General features: G+C 38.8%; 3 protein-coding genes across 3 annotated transcripts; 1 reads left to right on the top strand and 2 right to left on the bottom strand.

The window, feature by feature from the left end:
* Positions 1 to 319: 319 nt before the first annotated feature.
* LOC133977375 (uncharacterized) lies at positions 320 to 3213 on the bottom strand. Its single transcript, XM_062415516.1, has 4 exons — positions 3082 to 3213; positions 2555 to 2856; positions 2189 to 2321; positions 320 to 1274 (listed from the first exon to the last, which is right to left on the bottom strand). Exons 2-4 carry the CDS (start codon positions 2850 to 2852, stop codon positions 884 to 886), a joined length of 822 nt encoding a protein of 273 aa, XP_062271500.1. The 5' UTR covers positions 2853 to 2856; positions 3082 to 3213; the 3' UTR covers positions 320 to 883.
* A 69-nt stretch (positions 3214 to 3282) lies between these two features.
* stx18 (syntaxin 18) lies at positions 3283 to 19973 on the top strand. The gene is made up of 11 exons (XM_062415515.1): positions 3283 to 3470; positions 13788 to 13855; positions 15793 to 15908; positions 16171 to 16248; positions 16405 to 16471; positions 16609 to 16700; positions 17947 to 18038; positions 18333 to 18391; positions 18867 to 18936; positions 19025 to 19105; positions 19242 to 19973. Exons 1-11 carry the CDS (start codon positions 3318 to 3320, stop codon positions 19335 to 19337), a joined length of 972 nt encoding a protein of 323 aa, XP_062271499.1. The 5' UTR covers positions 3283 to 3317; the 3' UTR covers positions 19338 to 19973.
* Positions 19974 to 22114: 2141 nt separating this feature from the next.
* On the bottom strand, positions 22115 to 25900 carry LOC133977942 (neuronal vesicle trafficking-associated protein 1-like). The gene is made up of 5 exons (XM_062416242.1): positions 25779 to 25900; positions 25329 to 25482; positions 24971 to 25087; positions 23269 to 23379; positions 22115 to 22315 (listed from the first exon to the last, which is right to left on the bottom strand). Exons 2-5 carry the CDS (start codon positions 25455 to 25457, stop codon positions 22115 to 22117), a joined length of 558 nt encoding a protein of 185 aa, XP_062272226.1. The 5' UTR covers positions 25458 to 25482; positions 25779 to 25900.
* Between the last annotated feature and the right edge of the window lie 957 nt (positions 25901 to 26857).

Here is a 26857-nt window from a genome sequence, read left to right as displayed (position 1 = left end):
AGGACATTTACAAGACATTGGTAATAAGTATAATGAAGGAGGACTTAAAACTACATTTCTGGTATACATTACTTCATGATTTTAACAGGTTTTGGTTTGTGATTATGTACAGCCAACACCTACCGGGATACATATTTCGTTTCATTCATCATGTAGTGTGATTAGCCATATGGATGCCTGAAGCAGACAAAATTGCTGTCAGATCATCATCATACCATTCAAAAGTTTGGACACACTTTGTGTGTACATGCTAAAATAACAATAGGATTAAAACAACACTGACAACTCGACAAGCTTAACGCAATAACGTATCATAGTTCAAACATCCAATGAAAAGATCATTGTCATGTGAGACATCACAGCAGAAAAAGCACAGGTGTAACTAATCTGGTGTTCCAGTAACAGGGTTTGGTATTGTGCATGCTGACTCTCTGGCACTGCTAACAGGGACACCTAAATGGAACAGAGCCATCACTAATGTTATTATTTACACCTGCGCTTTTCCTGTTATGACAAGACAAAACCACAACTGTAAAAAAGGCTTACTTGGCATTCCCAACTGGAAAAAAAGTGAGTGAGTGGATGAAGTTAATGTAAACAACTGACCAGGTAGCATCAGTATGTGTTTTTTGAAGTGATAAAGACAGCAGTGGCATTTCTTACACATTCTTAATGGCAGAATATGAAATACTGAATGAAATGTCCTGTTTTTAGTGTTTAACCACATTTCAACACACAAATGAGTATAATAATGATACATTCATTCACTTCCACAATACAAATTTCAACATTAAAATTGACAAATCATAACACTGTGTTTTTGTTGGTCGCATTTCACAGACAGAAGTCACAAACAGGTGCAACAGGTTGTCATCTAACTCCTTCAGTCCTTTGTAGATGGGTCTTCCACTTGCTTCTTCAGCAGCTTAATTTTTAGTGTATAATATTCCTCTTGCAGCTTGAGGACAGCTTCTTGTCTTTTTAGCACTGACATTTCCAAATCCATTCTCTCTTGTAAAGTCGTGCAATTTGCGGAAGGTGTAGAAACAGAGCAGGGAGAATCTGACTGACCTCCAGAAGCACTGAAGATGGCAGAACGGGGAGTACTAAACTGCACTGCGAGTGATTTAGGGATGTTAGTGAAAGCAGTCAGTTTTTGTTCAGGTGGAGAAGCGGCTAGATCTGCAGCATATGCTGGAAGCTCGAGATCTGTCAGTTGATGTTTGTCTGCAAATCTTTCCCCTATTGTGTGGTCGTGTCCATCTTTATCACAGCTGAAATGGCAGGAAAAAAAGTTTGTCTCTGCATTTGTTGACTAAAATTTAAATTTAAATTTCAACCACAACACATCAAGGTTTGTCCACCCAAATCACAAAACTAGAATCCCACCGATATATCGGACAGCTGATATTGATCAATCACAGATATATCAGTATCAATGTATATATTGCCTAATATATGCAGATATATATATATATATATATATATATTTAAGTTATATAGGCAGCATTTTATGTACATTTAATCCTTCTTAATTCAAGTTGAATATAAATACACATGTTTTTTTATGTTCTATGTTGTTTTTTTATAGCAATTTATAATTATTAAATTCACAGTGAAGATTATTGCTTCAGTGCACTGATTTTATACAATGAAGTTCACTGTTAAGCTTTAAAATCCTGCCTCCATTACATATCTTTGTCATAAGTGTTTGATATATCAGACTTTTTTTTCTTTCTTTAAAAAAAAAAACTTTTTTTAATCTAATATTGGTCAGGTCCAAAAAAGCACATTTAACATGCCCCTTGTGGCATCCAGCCTTTTAGAAAATGTTGATTTAACTAACTCAGGTTTTAATATTTACACCTCTGATTTCTGCATCTGTTTCAATACTACTGCTCACAGCTTTTTGAAAATGACTTAAAATATCACCAGCTTTCCAGTTTCCCTGTTATTCTGAATAACAAAGTATCAGGGAAGGTGGACATCATGGTAAACAGTTTACTTGGACGAAAGTTGATATTGAAAGTAAATGTTTTGGATTATACCGATTTAACTGGGACAGAGACTGTGAGTAAGAAAATACTGCCTGCCTTTTGTAACTGATGTGAAAGGCAGCCTGCTTCAGCATGACCGTTACATATTTCTACTTCTAGGCACATGAAAGAAGCTGACAAAACTGTATTACCTGTTTTGTTGATTGTCCATCATCTGTACAGTTGGAGAGTCTTCACTGTCATGTTGCAGTATGTCTGAGAGATTCATAACAGAAATCACTAGTTTGGTCACAGTACTGAGGTGTTCTAGGGACAGGCCCTCTCCTGTGAATAAAATATGCCATATATCTCATGAGTATAATCAATTTAACATGCATACAATAAGAAATAGATTTGCTTATTTTTTTCTTTCAAGTTCCTCACTCAAACTTCTTCTGCAGCCAAACGCACATACCTACCCTGAAGCTCTTGGCTCATTTCACCAGGTTTAAATTTGTAGATTTAATGATACTAATTATAAGACATTTTATTGCCAAGAAGCATCAGATTATCCTCACCTGCACCCGCTTGCCTTTTCTGTCGTTTGATCTCTTCCCTTGACTTTGCAAGCAGGTTTTCCCACTTTTTGTTACAGTCAGACACTGTGCGCTGAATCTGTGGAAAGGCATTATTAATGGCTTGGGCTATCTCTTCCCAGGCTTGTCTTTTATCTTGTATTGATACTCCAGTGCTGCACTTTCCTCTGATTATGTCTTTCCTCTCCTGCATCAGCTGAGCAAGAAGAACACACTCCTGGTCTGTCCAGTTCGGTCTCCGCTTCCTGCTGGACATCCCTTCAATAATCTGTAGGGGCATTATTCTGAGACAGAGACACACACATATACACAGAATGAATATCTGTTTGCACAAATAGTCCTTATTACAGCCTTACAAAACAAGAGTACAGTGCAGAAAATTCAGCAAGTTAATTGTGCTATTCAGCAAAATCATGTAACTATCAGGTGAAGCCTTCCACTTAAGTCTTTTTAAACTTAAGTTATCACATTTAAGAGATTTTTTTTTTAATTTCCGAGATTTTCGCTACCTGAAACTGAATCAATGCAAAGGATATCTTGATATCAGGTCAGACGCGTGCAGGTTGTAGATATTTTGAGTTACCAAACACGCTGAGATAAATAAATACAGTTTAAATGTTAAGGTGAAATGTAAGGCTTTCTCCTCCGTCTCAGGGAAAATCTATCGAGTCGCAGCACAGTGACGTCGCCACGTGGTGACGTGTCGGTTTGTTTACAGCAGGCGTCGTGCTGCAGCTGCTCAGACATGGCTGTGGATATAACTCTTCTTTTCAAAGCCAGCGTGAAGACAGTGAAAACCAGAAACAAGGCGATAGGAGTGGGCTTTGACTCGACCAAAGATGAAATTTTCAAGAGGAGCAGACCCAAGAGCGGCTTCTCTCCGAAGGCGAAAGAAGTGGTAAGTTTCCCGAAGCTAACTCCAGCTAACTGGGCTAGCATTGACTCAAAACCTACTTCACGTTTGAATGACAGATAAAAACGGGACTGTTTTACTGCAGGTTAGTCAATACTTCGATCTGTTTGCTTTTACTGAACTGGTCACCACAGCTTGACTTTAGTCCAGTGTGCACCAGCTATCCATAGCTGTTCAACAAGGCCTCTCAGCAGTGAATATGTACAACTCTGATGAATGCAGCATGAGCTTGAAGGGGAGCGAGATGAATACAATCTTTTATGATGGTGTTGTTTTATAACATTTACATTGCTGGTAAATTAAGTGGTAAACTGTTGATAGATCAAAAATATGTTTTTGATTGAGCCAGCTAAAAATGACAAAGCAGCCATGCTTACTGACTTTCAACAATAAATAAAATGGCCCTATGAATAGATACCTTCAGATGAACAGTGTGGCAACATCTCTGACAGCTGGCAAAATTGCCATCGTTTTCACAGCAGATATCATCATATCATCCTACATTAATTGGATATATGCTTTGTGTGCAGGTGTAGGGGTGTAGTGTATATCAGTGTTGTAGTGTAGTGATGTGTGTGCCAGCTCTATTTATGTCACCTTGTTATTATTGCTATTGTGTATTTCAGAGCACTCACACAAACTGGCAACCACAATTATTTTTATCCCGGTTAATGTGTGAGTTGCTCTGATGTTACCTTCCATGTAATTCCCTGGTTTTTAAGACAGAGGTAAACTGCTTTCTTTTTCCAGTCTTTCATTGCATCATCCTTGCTAGTTAGGATGGAACTTTCTTTATGTCTGCTACTTTCAACTGTCATCCCTGACCAAAGCCTTGTTCAGACCGACACAATTTTTCTATATCACAGGCACATTTTGTGTTTGTGACTGATTCATGTTTAATTAATTGCTGCTAACAAGGCTGCTGGTCCTGTGGCGACTCTGTGAACCCACTTCCAAATCAAGGCAACATTAATATAGCTAACTACATAGTAGATATTATGAATACTTCTTCAAAACAAAGTAATCAGTTTTGAATGTCATACCAGCTTTGGTTTATAACCCCAGCACTGCTGTGTTGCTGTAAGAAAGCATTTACTCTCACAGGAAACACAGAAGGGCAGTAATCCTGCAACACAGAAGCTATGAAAAAACTTTAAGATAGCTTTTGATATATGAATTAGTTCCAAATAAATAAAAACAAGGTGAGATAAAGTTATCTTCTAGCTTGCAACAACTTTAATTTAAAGATATCCACCTCGAACATGGATATATTCCCGAGGGACATCAATATTAAGGTAAATTGTTTTATTTTAAAATGTACACCAAATGATTATCAATGAACGAATATGTGGTGACATTACAATAACTTTGTTTAGTTTAGTAAGACCAATCATTTTCAAAACATCTACATTGAGAGCAAAAAAACAGATCACTGAAATAACACAGGCACTCATAAAAATGCCACTGTTGTCACTTGAACATCTTTCAGACTGCAGGAATTGTCAGATCCTGTCCTATATGGGCAATTCAGAATATATAAATGGCCTGTTTGAGATTTGGTCAGACAAAAGCTAAATAGTTTGAAAAGTAATCACATTGTAACTAGACGTGTCAGATGGTTTGTTACAGAGAAGTTGTCCATGGAAACTGTTTGGAAAAGGGCAGGCAAAAAGTACTTGGCAGGTGATTGGATGCACCATCTATCTATCACCAACTACACCATCTTACCTTGCAAGGAAGCTGGATTTGCAACGCTGATTGGTCTGAAACTTTGGTGGTTCAGACACAAGTGCATAACTTGAAGCCTGACAAGATGGATTCTGGCGTGATGCCATGATCTAGTGAATCCAGCTGCCTGGCAAGATAAATCACATTGGACCAACTGGTCACACAGAAGTTTTTAGTCCAGGATATTGTGTACTAAGGGTTAGGTCTGGGTGCCAGACCTCCCCCAACACTGATGGGCCTGGAATCGAAAAGGCAAGACCTGGCTCATTTTCTTATGTTTTGAACTGATTCAAACAGAGTTTGAATATTAGGCCAATAATCACATTTTGATTTTGATTTCAGTACCTGTGTACAAGACGCTGTTTTTTCATGGTATATTGACTGTATAAACTTGTCAGGAAAGGCAACATTGGTGTCAAGTTAGTCTAGTGATCTTGACAAAAAAACTCAAATTCTGTTCTGTAGAGTACAGAAACATCCTCAGTGGTAGTCAGAAGGAGACGGCCCTTTGGCATCAAAAAGGCTTTGCTCTGTGTCATGAGCATTGCTTACACAGCCACAAGGCCTTGGCCTGACATGAATATCATGAACACAAACCTCTTCAAAGGCACCTTGAAGAACCACTACATTTCCCTGGGGGAGTCAGGATTTTAAGTTGTACCTGATGTCAACCATCAGTCTGAGCCCAGTCACATCAGCTCTGCACAACCAGGTTTTTGTTATGTTCTGTTACATTGATATTAGAAATGGTGGTTTAATAAAAGCAGTGGTGCTGATTCAAAGAAACCCAAACCTATCCTGTGGTGCCTGCCCTCGGCTCTCCTCCCCCCCTACCGCTGTCTCCCTCGCGCTGCAGATACCATCTCAAACCATCTTGGTGAAACAGCTTTTGTAGAAATTGAAATTGCGAGTTTGGAATGTCCTGAATGCTTACAGTTATGTCGCGGTTTTCACCCACATCTCCCCGAACTCAACTGTCCATTCTTCTCTCTGTACAGCTTGACATAGGCAGTGTTTTTGTGCAAGTACTCTCTTCACATGTATGATTCCATAAACATGCTGCAATAACATTTTCTTTCGGTTCTCGAACAATTTCTTGAGGAAAGCCGATCCTCCCAAGACCCAGTGATTAAAGGTGGAAGATCAAAACAGAGAAAATATTAAATTAGGTCCCCCAGTAACAATGTTGACGGCCGGCATCTAATGCACAACAGATGTGGGTGCCCTTCAAGACATGCATAACTTTCCAAGTTCCCACTGAAGCTTCACAAAAATAGAAAGAAAACATCAAAGTTGACAAATACACAGTGGTCCTATGAGGCCGCTTTCTACTCAAAATGTAGCTCATTGAGAAAGGAAATGTAGCGTCTTTCACAGCAGCGCAAAAAAGGCTTGATTGACTAATAAGAGGGCCAGTGTTAGCAGGGTGGGGTTTGGTCAGGGGAATCTTTTACCTCATAGGGGTCGGTTTGGGGCACTGTGATCTTCATTTCACCGCTCACCTCATCTCTCTCCACAGCATGCTGCCCTTCTCGAGTTTAAACGGAGGAGGTCACTCTAAAATTGTTAAATTGTGTGTAGAAAATAGTGCCTGGCTCCCCACTGTGCCTTTCGTGTTGGTATTCCAAAATTGGCTCCTTCTCACAGTGTTTTCTTTGAAACACTGAAAAGTGTGGCTATCAGCCAGCACTTAAAAGTATGTTGTACTGTTGCAGGCAGGGGGGGTTCTTCCCAATGTAAACTTTCACATTGAAATAGTACGCTCATGTATACTCAAAGCATTTAGTTAGAATTTTCTAAGAATCTGGTTTACTTTATAATTTACCAAAATGTTTTTTAAACATTTTAAATGTCATCAGAGTTATGTTTTGGGGATACTCTGGATTAAAGTCTCCACTTTATTAAACTTGGATGAAGCAGGTTCAATAAAAGGTGAATTTCAAAATTGGAAAGCAATCTATGAAGTAGTTTATATTATACTTGTTTTCCTGTTAGTGTTCATTCAGGTAAAACAGCATTTGCAGATTTTTAGTGCTTCTAAAAGGTGACATACAGATGTTGCACAGCCACAGCAGCAGATTGTACACAGCAGTGACATTTATGAGTTGTCGTGAATGTCAAGCATTTTGGGAATATAGGGCTCAAGTGCGCAAATTTGCTTTTTGTTCTTGAATATTGTGCAAAGCGTCTCCTTAAAATAAAAGCTATCATCTATCAAGTATCAAAGTTAAAAAATGTACGGTAGAAGCACATAGCCTAAGTACAGTAGCTAAAATATACCTATTTGAATATTCATGTAATAGCAAAACACAGGTCCAGTGAATATTTCAGAAAGTAAAAAAAACAATTCATATGGGAAATAATAGGCTAAATCCTTACTATTAAATTATAGGATTTTGTCTTAGGAGACACTGCAGAGTCTGGCTGAAGCTTCATTAAATTGCAAACAGTATAAATGTTTGAAATCTATAATTTTAACATTATTTACAAAATTAAGGCTGAAAGGTTATAAGTATAATAATTTTTCCAACTCACAGAGAATTAAAAACCATCCCCCTTTATTTCTGATCAAGTCACAAACTATATTTGCCAACAGGTAAAACTCGCTGACATACAGCTGTCTAAGCCAAGACTGCACTGAGTCAGTACTTTGGCCATGGGGAAGTGATTTCCTGAGATCACCCTGAGATGAATGTGCTGCTAAATGGTCTCTTTACCAGTCGGCCTAATCTCTGCACTGTTTTCTCATGAAAGCCAGGCAAATTGAATTTTGAGGCATCTGCTGTCAGGCCCGAGCACAATCTTGATTTTGTTTTAGTGCGTGCACCAAAAAAGGCTTTTTGCATGATTCCTGAAAATAAAAATAAAAAAAGAGCAAAAAGTGGTGAAACGCAGATTTGCAGATGTATGTCAAACCCTAAATCATGAGATGGGCACCAGATACTCTCTGCAGACTAAATTGTTTAAGTGGAAGAAAAGTAACATTGAGCTCAATAGACCAGGCTCAATTTAAAGCCAACATGTAACAAGACTAGAGCAGCAGATGGGGATTCTTTTTGAAGAATGTTGTCAAGCTTTGTGATTAGACAAATCTTAGTTATTGTGATTTACAATCACTGAACATTCCTCTAATAGAGATGACTCTAGGCTGCATACTTGACCCTGACACTTCAAAATACAAGGAGTCTTAACCATGAAACTGCAACAGATGTGTGCTCATCTGCGTAAAGACTTGAGTGTTCCTTTTGTTCCAGATAAAGATGTTAGTGGAATAAAGCATGGGGTATTAATTACGTACTGTCATCTCACATGACACAATGTGTCAAGTGAAGCTAAAGCAGATAATATAGTTAAAATAACAGCAGTAAACATTTTGTTTGGGCTTCAGTTGTGGTCACCATTCATCTACAGTAGATGAAAGGCTTTGTTGATGGCAAAGGTCAACAGAAAAAGTCTGTTTGCTGCCTCAGAGGTACCAGCTCTCTGTGTCCTCTTTCCTCTGCTTTTAATGAGACTTTATTACAATAGTGGTGGAATTTGTCAACCATTCAGTTGAAAAGTCTGTTGTTTACAGGCAGACACACTTTTATAGCTGCTTTCTCCATACTTCAAATGAATTGGCTTCAATCCAATCAACTGTACCATCTCAGATGTTGATAGGATTTATATTTTATTTTACATGCATAATGCTGCTGGTTTCTGTATGTACAGAAATAATTTTACCTTGACCTTTAGAAATTTAGAGTTAAGAGAAAATAAGCATGTTCCTTTAAAAGTCCTGTTACTGCCAAAAGCTCTCACAAATTATTACAGTCTTTGATGTACAGAAGGACAGGCTATGTGTTTGGAAGCCAAATGGAAAATTAGCACACTTTATATTCCATAACGTAAAATAGGATTACTAGGATTGTCACCCATCTTAATTTGCCCTTAAATGTCCTTGTTTTTGTCAGTCTGAGAAATTTATAAGATTTTCCAAGATGTAAATCCTTATTTCTTTCTGTCTTAAAAAACAGGAAACAAAGATCTGTTTTAACTACCTTAAAAGTAAAGTAGCTGTTATTGCCGTTATCAATAATTGATAAATTGGATTCAGAATGAGGGAAAAATCACTTTATTTACAGATCTGAGAATTTTCAGGTTTTAAGGTTTGATGTTTTTTGTCTGTATTAGAACATTTCAAGCATGTCATTTTTTAAAAATCTTTTCTAAAATGAGTAAAAAAAGAAGCTGACATGGTCTTTCATGTAAATGTTGGTAAAATTACTATTTAAGAAGTAAAAAAAACGAGATTGGTGATGATACTCTGGCTTTAATGAAGCACTTCTCCAATTAAAAGGTAAAGTGTGCTGATTTTTATTAGTTTGTGTTTTACACTCTGAAAGAGGAAATGAAGCTTGATACGAGTAGAGCTTTCAGGGCAAGTCAGGTGTTAAAACAACTAACAGGATGTAAATGCTGCTAACATGTTGATTTAACAGCTCATCACAGACGCCAGTAAACATGAGCGTTCTGTTCCTATAATTCAGAAATACTTTATATTCTGTTATTAAACATTTTACTCACACTATCTGTGAAAGCCCAATATTATCAAAGTAACTAGCAGGAATCACAAACAGTATTATCGCTGTATTACATAATCACGCTCCTTATAGAATCACAATATCAGATCAACACATTACATTATAATACCTGCAGATACTGTTCCTACTGTTTAGGCAGAAGGCATTCATTACTGACCTGTAATGCACTGCGTAGTGGGGCACCTGTGACACACGTGTTTGCTTTTCTAAATGACAACTCTTGTCTGTCATGTGCATTCACTTCACATTTATGCATTCATTTTTTGTACAGTGGTGTCCAAGTTTTTGATGAGTTAAATGCAGTCATTACATCTGTTTCATATGAAATTGATTGGTTAAACACATTTTGTTTGCTTCAGAATGCAACAGTGCAGTTTTCCACTGAAATTTATCCAAAACTGGCTGCGTAACCTGAAACACTTGTGATGTCACCTACACTGTAACTGACAGATGATCTTGCCTGTTAAATACATCCAATTTGTGGTAAACGAGAGAAAAATTAAATATGTAAAATGTGTCTCAGAGCGCAAAATCTGTGCTGTAGTTGTCTAAGGGACTTTATAATGCATACAGCATACTATATGCTGATGTCTTTACGGATGTGCCTCAGTCAGTGTTGCAAAATTTGTAATGTATGATTCAGACTCCCCATGAGATGAAAATGAATGGCGACCTTGTTTAGATGACATTTTGTATCCATGCATAATTTGACCTACATGATCAACAATCATTAGTACAAACATCAGGACTGTATTTAATCCAAGCGAATAATCCAGTAAAAATAAAAATAAAAACACTAAAACACAACATTAATAGAGCTTTAGCTCATATCAAAAAAGGTCACTTTTAAAGAATCTTTAAAAACTTTGTTTGATGGCGCTTTTTGTTTTTTATAGTGTCTATAGCAAATAGACATAAGAAGACAAAACTGAAGCGATTAGGGAAACAGACATAAACATGATAATAAAATCAACATGTGGCGAAGTCTTCTCCACTGAAGCATCCTCTCTGTATCAGGCCCACATACCGAAACACAACATAGCATGGCGTCAGTATGGATCGCCCTCGGTCAGGACACACAGGGGCTTAAACTAAAGCAGGGCAGTCATCATCAAATTCTGTCCGTTACCTGGATTTAAGAAAACAAAGAGGCATCCAAGCTCTTTATAAATCTGCTAGCTAAGCCTTTTCTCTTTTCTTCCTCATAATAATCCCCCCTGATGGTTTGTTTGGGCTCAGTCGGGGCTGGAGGGAAGCAGGGGGGAGGAGAAAGTGAGGAGGTAAAGTGGGGGTCTTTGATGATGACGAGATTAGATGTAGCCCGGCAGACTGTCTCCTCCTGCCTTCACTGCAAGTTCTGCCTCACACACACCTATGCAGCGGCACGTATACACACGCACGGCCTCACAGATACCAGCATACACACATATACGGTGAGCCACATTGCAAAAGGCCACCCCCTTCCTCATTGTTGAGGAATTACTTGCTCTTTAGGGTCTTAAGTTACAAGAGCAATTGATCCCTCTGACCCCCTGCAAACCCTTGAGGTTGTGCTGGGAATCTGAGCTCCAATGTATACACACAGGAGACAGCTCAACCCCCAGAGCAGCACTCTTGACACTCCCTGGTACCCCCACAACACACACACACCCCCCTACACGCCTCTGCCGCATGTCTGTTCTGTGATTCAGCATGTTTCAACGCTGTGGATTTAGCACTGCCTGCTGGCCAAAAAGGTGCACTTCCATGAACACAGCTCCGCAGACACATGCTGTATACTTTGTACATAAATAAAAGGTTTAAGCCAAGTGCCAATTGCAAGCAGAAAATATAGTTTATAGTAAAAGATAAATTAGTCATGCCATTTTAAAGATTATATTTTCCACTTTGCGGCAGACCAAGAGTAGCATAAAAAACATACTGAAACCAAGGTGGTTTTCTTGGCCAGTAAATAACATTTTTACCACTAGAGCTGGTTTAACTTAAAATAGTAAAATAATAAGATCATACTAATCACTTAATCATTCCACGTCTTTAACACTCACAGGTCTGGACAAATGTGGCTCCTTTAAAGACTTGCACCATAAAGATACAGTTTAAATATATTCTCAGTAATTTAGATGAAATGAAGGCAGCAAATAATGATTATTTTGTCAGCAAATTACAAAGAATGCCTATTTCAAGTACCCAGAGCTCAAGGTGATGTGCATCATGTCTTGTTTTGTTCAACTAACACTCCAAAACTCAAAGATATACAGAGATGTATTTGGTTTATTACAGACAATTAATAAAACCAGGAAATACTGAGAGTTTAGATAGCTGACATCAGTGAATATTTTCCATTTTTGTTAAAAAAAAGACTAAAAGATGATTCATTGTCCATTCATTTTCTGCCAATTGACCAATCACTCAATCAGCTAATTATAATAATAATAATAATAATAATATAGATAACATGAAAATTGTGTTTTACTATGTTTCATGCAGGAGGTGAGAAATAACACGAAAATGGTATCAAAAGTTATGAAGCATAAACTAAAATGCCACAAAGTAAAAACAATAAATGTGTTATCTCTGCTTTAAGGTACATTTTGAAGGGCAGCATGCATTGTTAAATTACTAGGAGGAATCTTTTTTCTTCGCAAATCTTTTTTTAAATAGCTAACCCATTCTTTCCCACCCAAGATCACCCAAGACATTATAAGAAGCAGGTTATTCACTGGGGGTTTTATGGCTGTAGGCTTGGAAAATCCTACCAGTGTGTTAGTAAATCAGGACTCACAGTCAGGAGCTCGCTTCAAGTTTCCTCATTCACCGAAACGCCACACAAGTCACAACGCAACGTTTGACTTTGAACCGTAAGAAAGTTTCTCCTCTACCCCTAAACCCCCTTCCAAGCTCAACTGCTCTGAACAACAATTAACTCTTGACCTCTAATAATTGTATTATTACAAGGGCCAGCTTTGCTTAGGTTAGCATGATGTGCCCTACAGCAGTGCGATACGTCACAGAACCACTCTTTGAACCAGAGACGGGGATCTAGGTTTCCAACAAATTGCTCAGCTCTGTTTATGTTGACACCTTCTCTCTACGTTGAAAAAACTCGTCATCTTTCAAATGTCAGCTCAAATAAAACACTGCTTCAGGTCACCGCGACGCTTGGAATGGATGTTTAGAGACATTATTAGACGACTGGTGCTGGATTACTCCTTACAGCCAAGGCAATTTGATAATTGAGGTTGTTAGAGTGAAAAGGCTGAAGGCCGAAGACAGCGTCGTTTATACTATCAAAATAATCTCCCACGTTCTGGAGTCGCTGTCACAGTCAAACTCATTGTGTCATTTTTCAATCCTCGGCTTGTCTGAGTTCTGTCTTCTTCTGGTTGTAACAGAGCCCGCTGTGTGCACGTTCACACCCACTCGTACCCTGCCAGCAGAGCTCTGTGGACAGGGAAGCAATTTGGTCTTTTTTAATATTTGACCGAATTACAGGAGCAAATATTGGATTGAACCAAGTTTCCTTTGGTTTCCCTGTGCACACATACACTTGGACATTTTCTCTGTGATAAATAGTAACAGATCATGAATTTAAAAACTTATTAGAGATGGCTCTGTCTGAGCTCTGTATTCAGCAGCTCACAGCTTTATTTATGAGAGCTGTTTGACGAGGAAATTGCAAGTTTGATTTTAGTATGTCACGGAGTTGATGAATTGTCAAAAGTAAATATTGTGAGTCCACAGAGATAGACAGACATTGGTCGCTTGTCGCATTCAATAAATGCTAAATTATACATTTACTTTGGTTCTGTCTAAATGTAGTTGGGGGGGGGGTAGTTTCCTGGTACACGTCTAAAACATGCCTTTCTTAAGCCGTGTTGACATGGTTGGCATATTTGAAGAGCCAGCCAACTGAGGCATAGCGTTCAAAGAAAACCCATCGACGCGAAGGTAATGAAATCAACTAATGCATCTTCTCACTTTATCTTGACAGATCACAAACATCACCAAGCTCAAAGACTTTCTGCTGCAACACAGGAAAGATTACGTGAGCGCTGGAAGGTAAGTCTCACACTAATCCACAACAATCAACAACAGCGGTGGTCAGAACCATTCAAGGCTGCACGGGAGGCTGGTGAAGGGAGAATTACTTTGATTCTGATAAAATTCAGAAGAGGTCAGGAGTCAGGGCTGATTTGATCAGACTGTCAAATACGTGTCTCCAAATACGTGCCTCCAAATGTGTGTGTGCTGCAGGAGTGTCTGCTGGCACAAGGTCAGCAGCAAGTAGGGTGGTCCATAGTGGCAGGCTCCAGTCTAATTGTCTGGAATAATTGAGCTGCAACCAAGTGGAGAACAAATCACGCCCTGGGACTAATCCAGGCCTTCCTCCCTTCAAGGCCCCCTCTGTGTTTCTGTAGGTGTGGGTGTGTGGAGTAGCCTATGTTTTGTTTGGTTTGTTGATAAAGCTTCAACTGAACACATTAACTCAACATTACCAATGTCTCTGGGTGGAGTGCGCTAGTTTTTTAGCGGTGGGAAAATCCATCAAGAAGCCATCAGAGGTTTGTGTGCGAGTCTTGTCTACCTTCAGTCTCATTATTAGCTGTTCCTGTCTTCCAATTTTCTTATCAACTTCCTTTTTCTTTCTTTTTTTTGACTTTATCTGACAGAATAATTATGCTCTATGGATTTGAACTGAATTCACTTACAATATAATTAGTGCAGCCGGCCACCATGTCAGTCCAAGTATGACGAATGTTAAAGTTAAAAGCCTCATTAAAGCCTTCCCAGAATAGAATGTGTTGTAATGTGGGACTGCAGCTTGAACAAGCAAACAAAACATTTTTGTCACAGTTGCCATAATTATTTTAAATGATGGCTTGTTCAACTTCATATTTCATCACAGCCACTTTCATTCTTTCAATTTCAGGGTGCTATTAAAGCATAGGTTCCTATTTTTTTCTTCAAACAATATTCAGGTGCCCACATGACAGAAAGAAGCTGTAATAATTCCTCCTGCTTGTACTGGCCATTAAAAGATCCCTTCCTAATGTGCTTACAATGTCAGTGATGGGGGATGAAATAAGTCTTTTTTTGTGCAAAAATGTATTTAAACGTTTATCTAAAGCTTATATGAAGCTTCAGCCATTCAAAATAGTCACCTTATGTAGAAATCTTTCAATTTTATAGCCCTTGTAGTGCCAAGGTCTCTCTTTTTGTTACTTCACTTCCACTGCAGCTCGACAGGAAAACACTGTCAGAGGAAACACAAAGTGGGAATTTTATACTAAAAGGACTGTAGCTATGGAAGGTATCCACTTTATTTGACTAACTCAGAGTATAGAAACCATATTAACTATCAAATGTATTTTTACATAAATTAAGGGCTGTGGATTTTGTTGCCCATCACTTACATTGTAATTGTATTTGGAGGGGATCTTCTAATGGCCAGTGTGAACAACTGGAGTAAATACAAGCAAAACCTGTTTCTATTTTAATTAGGGCTCCCAACTATTGTTTTAAGACAGAATTGTGAGTCTATCCTGTCAGTCAATGCAAAATCCAATTGTGTCGCTGTATCTTAGAAGTCCACAAGAGGGAGCCATTAAGTCTGAACTGACTGTATGAAAGGTCCCAGGTTTGAGTTGCACTTACGCTTCCTGCTGTCTTTGTATCTTCTGTTTAGGTTTGTTTGAGTTTTCACACAGTTTCAGTTTTCTTTCTTAGTGGAAAAAACATGTTGCTCAGGTGAACTGGGAGTTTTAACCTGCTCATATGTGGAATTGTGAATGTATTGGTTTGACATTAATTGGAGACCAGACCAGTTCAGGGTTTCTTCTTCCGTCCATCCAGTACATGCTGGGATAGACTCCTGCCTCACATGACCCTGAATAAGGATAGAAGGAGTAAAGAGAATGATTGTGGGTACATATCGAAATTAGGGAGGGATCTGTCAGTATTACGGTCAATTGTAGTGAACTATCTTTATTTTACAGCCTCATCTCATCAGATCTCACCCGTATGACGGATAGTGAACGAGATCAGATCGACCAGGATGCTCAGATCTTCATGAGGACCTGTTCTGAGGCCATCAAGCAGCTACGCAATGAAGGTGTGTGTTTTTATTACTTGACACCTTATGACTTCAAATATTATCGTGATTACAAATATGCCGTCAGGTGATGCTGATATTGTCTTGCACTTGTAGAATACATTAAAATATACAGCTCATAGTTTTAAAACTCAGCTCTGAACTGTGTTGAGTGTAAACACATCAGCAGTGAGCTGAGAGGATTTTGTATTGGTGTTTACATTTAGGCTCTGCACCAAAATCAGTGAGTATATCTTTTAATATGCTGCTGTTGTCATCGTAGCTGAGAAGCAGGTGACATCAGCCCAGATAAAGGAGCACAGGGGGGCAGTGCTGGACCTCATTGAAATGTATCTAAGAGGTAAGTTCATGCAACTCATTAAATTGTCCTCTCGAGGCTTTGTTTGAGCCCATCCTTTTGTCTCCAGGACATTTACTGGTTGATAAGGAAGAGAGCCATATTTTGGGGATTAGTGGCTACATGTTCACTTGTGTGTCCCCTGTGTTTGTTTTTAAGGAGTGTGTAAGATTTATTCTGAGCAGAGAGCAATTAGAGTCAAGAGAATGGTGGACAAGAAGAGACTGTGAGTATTTGCAAAGCACATCTTCTATAAACATCCCATTCATGTCATTTATTATTGTTTACTCTGAATTTAGGACTGCAACAACTTTAAGACACGTTGCTCTTTCAGACAGATGACCCTTTGCTCTTTGTTTTTAGGTCAAGACTGGGATCAGAGCACCACGGTCGGGCGGGGAAAACGGTAGAAGTGGAGCCCACTGAGGAAAAGACTGTCAAGGAGGAAAGTTCTGGTAAGTTAGCTAGTCCCCTGAGACACTGGGCTCTGTTTCTGTGGCGGCACACAGACTCAGGCAAGGAGCCCTGCAGCTGTGACTTGGTTCTTTACTGACTGTTGAGTGTATTTGTGTCCTGGAAAGTGCAGTTTTCCCTGTGTGTTGAGCAAGAACATACAGGAAGTTGCAGAAGTAACAGAAATACTAAATATTTGTGAAACTAAAATGATCCCTTCTTTAAAAAGAAGGGATGTTTTCTTAGATTTTAATAGATGTGACTGTACTGCAATACTGATGAATAGGTCATTCTTACCTGTATTTATTCATACCTGCTTTTACATTTTAGACAGATCTGTGTGTTTTATCTGCAGCCTCTAGTTTAAAAAGTGTTGTACTAATAACTTATAATTTTGCCAATTTATATGATTCAAACCTTCAGGTGATGGACACACAGTTTTGAAAGTTAACTAATGTCCACATACTCATACAAAAAACACTGGTTTACACGAGACAACAGCTGCATGTGTCATCACTCCTTTTTCTTACTTGTCAACTGTAGCATTACATTTTAAAACAAATTTAAAACAGTTTTTTAATTGCAATATGATTTGTTACAGCAAAATTATGACTATAAATGTGTTGTTTGTTAGTAATGACCCAAAAAAACGGGTTTCATTGTCATTATCGTGTTAACTGGATTATTAAGAGAACCATGAAACCGCTTCAAGCCTGAACCTCATTATCACTGAAGAGAAACTAACTGAAAGCACATTTTAATTGACTTTTTTTGTATTACTTTTTTTACTGTTTATAATTGCATGTAACAATAACATAATAAAAAGACATGTCTAGTATGTCAGTATGTGCACAAACATAATAATAATTATTGTGTAGTATAGTTTGACTTTGCCACTGAGCCTCCCAGACTGCACTATTATTTCTCTTCTTAGAGAGCTTACGTACACTTTCCTATCCATTTGATAAACCATCTACATCAAGCACCAGTGAGATTGGCACAGTGGTGTAACAAGGTTTAATGCAAGTAATGTCTTATGATAATGATTAATCACCACCCCCAAATGCTGTGAATGCCCACTGTGTGGACAAAACAATGCGTCAGTATTTCAACTGCTCTTAGTTTCAGTGCGGTGAAATGTAACCTTTTAAGAGGCTCCGAAAGTGAATGACTGAATAAGTGATGATGAAGGAAGTGCTGGTAGTTTTTTTGTAGAAAAATTAAGACTTCCTACTTTCCTTCCTTCAGAAAAGAATGTGTCAGAGGTCCTGGACAACAGTGTCAACCTGTGGGAGGAGGGCCGATTGGAGGATGAGCTCTCTCCTGAGGAGATCCAGATGGTGTGGCACCTCGCACATCATTATACACTGTTCATGTTATACAATATATAGTAGATCTAATTATGTAGATTTGTATGTGTCTCATGAATATGCAGCCATACGTCTGAATGTGCAGTGCTATTGATTACTTTCTTGAGTCCCTAAAGTATTGAGGTGGTCACGGAGAATGGTCTTGCAGGATATGCAACGTACAGCATATCCTGACTTCTATATCACAGATTTGCCATATGTCAGCTTTAAGTGTAAAGCATCTTTTATAAAGATGTTTCAATGCTTTTGTGTGTTTCTGTCTAGTTTGAGCAGGAAAACCAGAGGCTGGTCAGTGAAATGAACAACCTGGTGGATGAAGTGAGGTGAGTCTCCCTCAGTATTACTTTGCCTTTCATCACCCGTCTTCTAGACAGCATCAGTATTAACAGCAGAGGTGGCTAATTTTAGGCTGTTGCACAAGTAGCAATGCATAAGTGATGTAGATACTCTTGTGTGAGTGTGCTACAGTGTCACCCTACCTCCCACTAAATTACCCTAGTGGCCGTAGTGATTGAAATGCCAGCTGAGCAAGACGACAGTTATACAAAATACCAGATGTTGATTCAGACAGGATTAAAATGACCCAAGGACATAGGTGTTTGCAGATGGAATATTTTTCATGATATCCAGATAAAATCATGTTTGTTCCAGATGGAACAAAATTCCTTTGGTCCTGAGGTAAAAATTACCAAACACCAGACCGGCCCCGATAATACTAATACCATCTGGAAGGGTTTACATATGCTAGGCACACTATTTTCATGGAATAATTCATGCCTCCCTTTTTCTGCCTGCCAGGCAAATTGAGGGGAAGGTGGTGGAGATCTCACGACTCCAGGAGATCTTCGCTGAGAAAGTTCTTCAGCAAGTAAGTAAGAGTTCCTTACGTTTCCTGCTTGGTTCAGAATACGCCGTATTTGAAATCAAATGATTATTCATTTCACTTCTCATGACAGGAAACAGAGATTGACAGCATTCATCAGCTGGTTGTCGGTGCTACAGAGAACGTTAAAGAAGGCAATGAGGATATTCGAGAGGTAAGGTTCTTGGGATGGAAACCGACAAACCATCTACTCTGCATGTGTGACTTATACGTCATATAAAGTTTTTTTGAGAGGGGGGGTTCATAAATCTAGTCAGTAAAATGTCACTTTTGTTAACTTCTCTCACAAGGCAATCAAAAACAACGCTGGCTTCCGGGTGTGGATCCTTTTCTTCCTGGTCATGTGCTCTTTCTCACTCCTCTTCCTGGACTGGTATGACAGCTAACACAACTGCCGCGGTGGATTCTAACTATATGACAGTGAACCGTCTGGCTCTGGCACATATTGGTTTATATGTAAAGACAACAACACTGAGACTGAATGTACAGTTCACCACCTGGATCTGAGGATGAAATGACAATTCTTCAAAGTCTCTGTTCTTCATGGAGATTCTGGGTTCGAGTGGAGATGGCAGTTTGGCCTTCCCTGATCTTAACTGTCTTACTAATCTGTTTCCAGTGCTTTTAGGATTGCAGCTTCTACATTAGAAAAAGCATTTGTATGGAGGTGGCGTGGTGATAATTGGAATGTCAGTCTTTCTCTATCACTGAAAGGATTGATAATGGTTGATTGGCAATAACGGTGGTTGTCTGACTGAAAAATCCTCATTTGGAACAGCCTTTAATGCACTAGAGGGTTCTGTGTAGACTTGCATTGCACTGACTTTGCAGTCTCGTGTATTTAAATATAATATAAACTTGTGTCCCTCAAAGATTCATAAATTATACTTCACTGTCAAACTTTGAGAATATTTTCTTTCCAGGAAACTGAGTGGCAGAACTTGGTATTTGTTTTATGTATCACAGCATAACTACTTGCACACCCCTCACATCCTAGTAAAACTAAGCCATACTTTAAATTACATTTTGTATCTTCTTTCTTTGCTTCAGGATATCATTTAATAACTGCTAATGCATTAAAATTTATGTTGAGCTCTCAGATAACATCCAACGCAGCTAGAAAGTCATGGCCTGTCTGGGTTAGCGTCTGCTAAAGAAAAGAAGCTGTCGACAGGAGATTTGATTCATGCAGCCTCCTGATATTTCTGCTAATCTGTTTATTAGGATTAACCTATATTCCGGTGAAAGCGGCGCAGTGCTCAGAAATGTTTCTTTGATCTAAACTCAAGGGAAATGAAACTGTTAAAGATGCATTCATTTTTCTGCACTCAGAGAGTTTCAGCAGGACTGATAAGATTTACTTCTAAAATTACTAAAATGTTTTGCTCATTTATGGATTCCACAAGGACGTCGGTGTGAAATGTGGGCACTTTATTTCAGTTTTTCATTTAACATTTTTATGTAGCAAATGCACTTCAATGGTAATCATTACATTGTTTGAAAAAGGTACATAATTTGTGACAATTTAATTTAAATGACAAATACAGAAAAAAGCAACAGGACAAGCAACTACTGTCAGATTGTTCCACTACATCAACCTAAGTCTAGTATTTCTGATGGCTGCCAATAAGCCATCTGGTGACATTAATCAATGCGAAGCATTGCACAATACAGTGTCTTCACTAGCAATGCAAAAACATTCAATACTGTAGCATAAAAGTTATGCTATGAAAAGTAACGATTATTAAGTCTTGTGTAGCCCGCAAAAAAACCACATGGTGTTCAAGATTTCAACTGTAGATGGAGACAATCATAAATGCTGGTTAAAAAGACTTGATGCATCAAATACTAAAAACTCCTTAACAGCACTATATGCAGAGAGCAGTATGGGCTGAGTCAAAAACAACACAATTTAAAATAGTATTTTTCTCGCTGGTTAAAAGCTTTCCTCCAGGTCAAGCCTCAATTATTCACAATATCATGACAGTAAAATATTTTGACACAGATGGACCTCAGTGGCAAATATGCTGCAAACTTTGCTGCCTCATGAGAATTTTACCACTCGCTGGACCTCACAGGGCCTTGCATGCGCTATCAGTATATGATGTATTTGAAAAGAAGGAGATTCAAAGCAAACGGATTGTTATTGTAGTCGTGCGTGCGTGTGTTTAAACAAGCGACGCAGACACGAGATGGTTCACAGTCATTTCACAATCTGAGTACTAAAGTGAATTCTGTTACATATGTGTATGTACAAAGACAGTGTGTGTGTGTGTGTGTCGGTGTTTGTGTTTGTGTGGCTTTTTCTACACATTTGCCACTCTGTTGTGATGTGTATGGGTCAATCACGTATAAGGATTTTCAACAACTCAATTTTAAATAATAAAAACAAGCATATCTAATGCAGTAGTTCAAACATTCAGAATGTTGTGTACCTGACAATTCATATTACAATTTGAAAGTGATTTTAATGGTGGTTTTTCAAGATTAATTGGCACTGGCCTTAAAAAAAAGTCATTTGGTGCGACCATGATTCATCTTGAAATGTCTTATATAAATAAAAGACCATTATTTACAAAGATTTTTTTTTAAAAATGCAAATACTTTGTTTCCAAACACTTTATATTACTGAAATCTTGTAAAAAAAGATGTGAAGCGTGTTAAGTAAATTAATTTATTTCAAGATGAATCATGGTCGCACCACATGACTTTTTTTATGGCCAGTGCCAATTATTCTTGAAAAAAACCATTAAAATCACTTAATTTCAAATGTATAATATGGATCTTCAGGTACACAACATTCTGAATGTTTGAACTACTGCATTAGATATGCTTGTTTTTATTATTCTACAATTGAGTTGTTCTAAATCCTTATACGTCATTGACCCGTATATAAATAACAACGTATGCTATTCAAACAAACCATGAATCCAGCCAACTGTACGACTCGCTTTACTGAAAACGTGTTCATAATTTCCACATATTTCCTGCTACAGCACACATCAGCTGATCAAACTACATCAACAAGGGAGCATAGCACCTCAGACAAAAGAAGTTGATTTGACCCAACAGAATGCCAAAAGACTGAGGTTTGCTTGAATGGCACAACCATGTTATTTATTTTTCCTGCAGCAGGTGAGGCCACCTCCTGATCCCAGGTTGGTTAAGCCAGCTTCTGGGCAGTCTCCGTCTCCTGCTGGGTGACCTTCTCCTCAGACATGATGGTCATCCATGGTGATACTGACCGAGTGATGGTCTGCTTGGCTATGTTGTAGTGGTTGATGAGGGTAAAGAGGCGCCCGCGGCCCCCAGGTCCCTGAGGGGGGTAGTTGCCATACATCCCAGCCGGCATGCAGCGACCTTGCTGCTCCAGAGAGAGAGAGAGACAGAGAGGGGATACAAGATTAAAAAAGCCAAGAGACGCGAAATCTGTCACTCTACACAATGGGTAAGTGGAAAAAAGGGAAAGACTAGATGCAAGGTGACAAAAGAAGGATTCAAGAAAGAATAATGATTTTTTTTTTGTAAATAACCATGCTGTGATTCACAGCTCACAGTTACGTGAGAAAAAAGGATGGATGACTGACAAAATGGAGCAATACCGTTTAACACCAGACAAACCAAACAAGAAAAAAAACAAGCCAGGCCTCATTATACTCCATCAATACAATGATTGATAAAATGTTTTAGGCTTTCACACGAAATGAGCCAATGCTAAATAACTTTAACCCTATTGCCACTGGTTTTAAAGGGAGAAACCATAAATAACAGCTAAAATGTTAAGCTATTGGAAGCTTAATGCAAGCAGAGACGAGTCAGCAAGCACATTAATAACTCAATAAGGCCAGTATTATTATAGAGGCAATGTATAGGCCATATCTATTAAAGGTTTGTTAACATTTAGCCATCATACTGGTCATACCAACTCAAGATAGGCTGTATCAGCAAAATTGTATTGAATTATGCATGGCGTGTTTTATTGTTCATGAATTCAACTTTTAGGAAGATAAATACAAACAAAAGCTGGTAACGTGAGTGTACAGATATGATTGACATTAGTATTAATAGATCATGTCTATGAACAGAAACCTATTCAGCTGCTCTAAAACAGTGTCATGGAAATTCAAAGTTGAGCTTTGGGGGTAAATAAAGAGTACATTTCACTTGAACTTCTACAGTTATGTTGTTCAATTCAGAAAAAACCTGGTGCTAAGCTTAAGTATAAAAAACATGTTTATGTAACGGAGAAGCATGGAAAATGATATTAACATATCATCATCCGGCATTTTACAAACAACGATTCTCCAAAGTATTTACCGTGTAAACAAAGCTGTCGGGGCAAGGCTGCTCATACTGGTAGACTTTATAGACGACCAGGAACACCACACACACCAGGAAGGCCAGGGCACAGATCACCAGCAAGGTCACCTAAAGGAGAAATGACAACAGCTCCAGCGTCAGCACAAAGTCTGCTTCACAGCTCAGAGGAAGAACATCACAAACCTATTGAATCAGTTTTATTGAAAAGAGATAAGAAGGCAAACCTCTTTGAAATATTCTCTCTTCTTTCTATTTCTATTTTAAGCAGCAGTGCAGGGTTTAAATACTGAAATGAAAAACATCCATAGAAAAGATACACACCAGTGTAGATAAAGTGCAGCTAAATTACATATCTGAATATGCTGGATGTATTTATAACAGTGACTAACAGCTTGTCAGGGTTACAGGATATTCTGCATACAGTAACCCGGCAGGAAAATGGCTTGTGTGACCATCTGTAGAGCCCAGCTCTCACCTCTCAGGGGAGTTACATAACGGCTACTGGTGCTTCTTGAATGTGGGAGGGGGATAAGACAAGGTGTGGGAGAAATAGTCTCATTATTGCCGAAGATGTTGCACCCCAGTATGCACTTGAGTTATTTTTATGACTCACAAAGTCAATATAAGCGCTTGTGGAGAAATTTGATCATTTCCAACGACGTCAGCGAAATTGTTTTCTACTCAGATTAAGTTGACGCAGTTGCAACAGAGAAAGAGAGAAATCCTTGTGGAAATGTCGAGACTTATTGCAGGATGATGCTGACAGAACGTGCACGAGGATTTCTTTGATAGAGTTGCTGCATGTCGTTACTCTTTCCCAAATATGGATCAGTGAGGTTTGATAAGATTGTTAACACCATAACATATTTCCTTTTTAATCTGTCAGTGTGAATCCTGCAGTTGCACATCTGAGCAGACAGTACAACCTGTACAAAGCAAAGCAACAGGAGATTATGAAAGAGACTATCTGTGATGAAAGAGCTGCCTGCGGCGTTTCAAAGCACCGATGTGAGTTTATGAGCTGCGTTCTCTGAGACACTGATGTACCTCTTTGCCTTTCAAATGTCTCTCTACTACCAAAGGAAGCTCGACACACCGTAGAGACAGTTTCATCTGTTGATTCTGAATGTGGAGTAAGAGTGGTGTGTAAAGCCTGCAGACAGATCACATATGAATTTTAAAATTTAAAAGATAAAAGCACTGGTGAGTCACGTATATATGCAATTTTTTTTCCCAGTCACTCATCTCAAATCTGGTGCCAGGATTGTGCTCTTTCTTTTTCTTTTTTCTTTACCAAACCATATGTTTACATCATGATATATGTAGTGAACAGCTTAACTCATCTGCTGGGCCAAGGGGGCATTGAGGGAGGTGGGAGGGATGCTGCTGTTTGGAGGCTATCGCCATGGCAGCCGCTGAATTAATGAGAGATTCAGGGCGGGGTTAAGTGAATCAATGTGCATTATTTCTCCCTGTGTAGCCTGACAAGATGACAAGCAGCAGTACACAGGACATGAAGGTGGCCTGGGCGAGCGAGCCACAGACTATAACTTGGATGGAGGAATATGATGACAGCGGTGACAAATGTCCTGAGCGTGCAGGGAAACAGCTCTCCAGCTTATGCATGTGTTCTTGAGAGCATGAGATATATTGTAAAAAATGGGATGATGTATGAAACACTGACATCCTATATCCTTACTTTGAGTCGCTCAGATACGCCTTCAATGATGCTTATTGAGAACTCTGCAATTTTAGGAGATCGTAGCTTTCCCTTCTTGCTTTCTCCATCGTAGTCTGCCTTTGTCTTCACCACCACCTGGCAGAGACACACAACACACATGTACACACATGAAAAAAATTACCCAATCAGCTTGCAGATATAGCTGCATGAGGAAACGAGTTCATAGAAGGTTCAAGGTTGGATTTTTCTATTAATCACTATTGTTTTCCTTCATTTTCATTGGCCTATGATGGAAAATAGAGTAAGGGTCTGTTCTGTAAAGACCCCTCACTGTGACTCTCCAAATCAATGGAGAAAATCAAATGCATAATCTTACCTTGTCTGGTGGAGGGAACTGCAGCTGACTGGCATCTAACGGTGTTATGAGAGGGATGGTGTCAAATCCGTCTTCAGAAACCACCTTCCCGTTATTTTTCTCGCTGAAATTATTCCCCAGTTTAACCATTTTCCCTGCGTGGACAGACACCAACCTGAGGGGGTAAACAAGCCTTTTATTACTCCTAAACGAAAACGAAAGGCGTTTTTATCGATAACCCTCAATGCCAGTTTGGTTACATAAATCATTCAAGGAATCATGAGATTTTTCTTTTTTTACTCATGCAAACACCTGCACAAATCAAACAAAATGACGTGATGCGAGTTTGCTTTGCGGGCCATGAGAAAGCCTGTTATCCACAAAAGCGCAGGAGAGGACACGCAAGGCTTCGACATAATGGGACTGATGCATCACCGTGAAAAATATGATTTACCGCATCCGAACACTTACCAGCTCAGCCGAGTCTAGATTTCAGTATATTTCTTCTCTGGTGGTGACTTCTTGTTCCAGCGCTGCTCTGTGTGTTTGTGTGTGGGTTTTTTTTTGTGTGTGTGTGTGGATCTGACGCAGCCGAGCTGGTGCACAATATGGCCAGCTGGGTTTGTGCGCCGCGTTTCCTCCGAGCAGGATGCTGCTGCTGGCGTCTGGCTGCACTGCAAGTGATGTAACATCCTCATCACATCCATCCATACTGATCAGTGGCAGTACAACCGGGAACTGATGGAGCCCATTATCAGCTTACAACATGTTATTGTTGAGTCCACTGATGAGAAAGTTCAGTTTGTTTTTATATTTAAAAAAGAGGAATTTTAATATTATAAACATGTTTAAAGGCAGCTGCTTAAATCAAGAACACTTCAATTTGTGGGTATTATACGGCATTTATACGGTGTTTACTTTAAAATGATACACTTTAAGATATTTTTGTTGCCAGAATAGGAGATGAATTGACATAAATTTTTTAGAAAATGTAAATTGTATGAAGATAAGGTCTTTGAAGTCAAATTTGACCTTAAATAACCTATTATATGTATGTCTCTACCACATTAACTTTTCATGACAAGTAAAAAAGCAAAAGGTATGATTTATCAGTGATTTAACAATCAGCATTTGCTTCTTCAGGGTTGTGGGTTCGCTTTGATCAGATTTGATTGTCACTCAGATTTAAGTGCTGCTAATCCCTGATTGGTTCACCGAAGTGCCTGACGTCACCTTTTCCGACTGAGTCCCGCCCACTTCCAACCAGTGAGAAGAGATGGGGGGGGGGAGGATCAACTGAAATATTAAATGTGAAATCACGAAACTTGATGTAAATAATGTGTTCATGTAAGATGCCATCACTCATAGAAGAAATGATTAGTAACTAGTGTTTTTTTTTAGTGTTTTTAATTTTACTTTTTGTTTCTGACATCCTTTCAGCCCTGATCATTATGCACCCAGAAATAGTGACATGAAGCTACTTTGTCTATGCATATTATCCAGTGGCTTGTTGCCAGGCTACAGTGTGAATGGGAAGGGGTTAGGAGAGG

This window comes from Scomber scombrus, chromosome 3, assembly GCF_963691925.1.
Source record: "Scomber scombrus chromosome 3, fScoSco1.1, whole genome shotgun sequence".
NCBI lineage: Eukaryota > Metazoa > Chordata > Actinopteri > Scombriformes > Scombridae > Scomber > Scomber scombrus.
The sequence above is the reverse complement of the archived record's forward strand: the minus strand, read 5'-3'. Positions and strand labels throughout refer to the sequence as shown.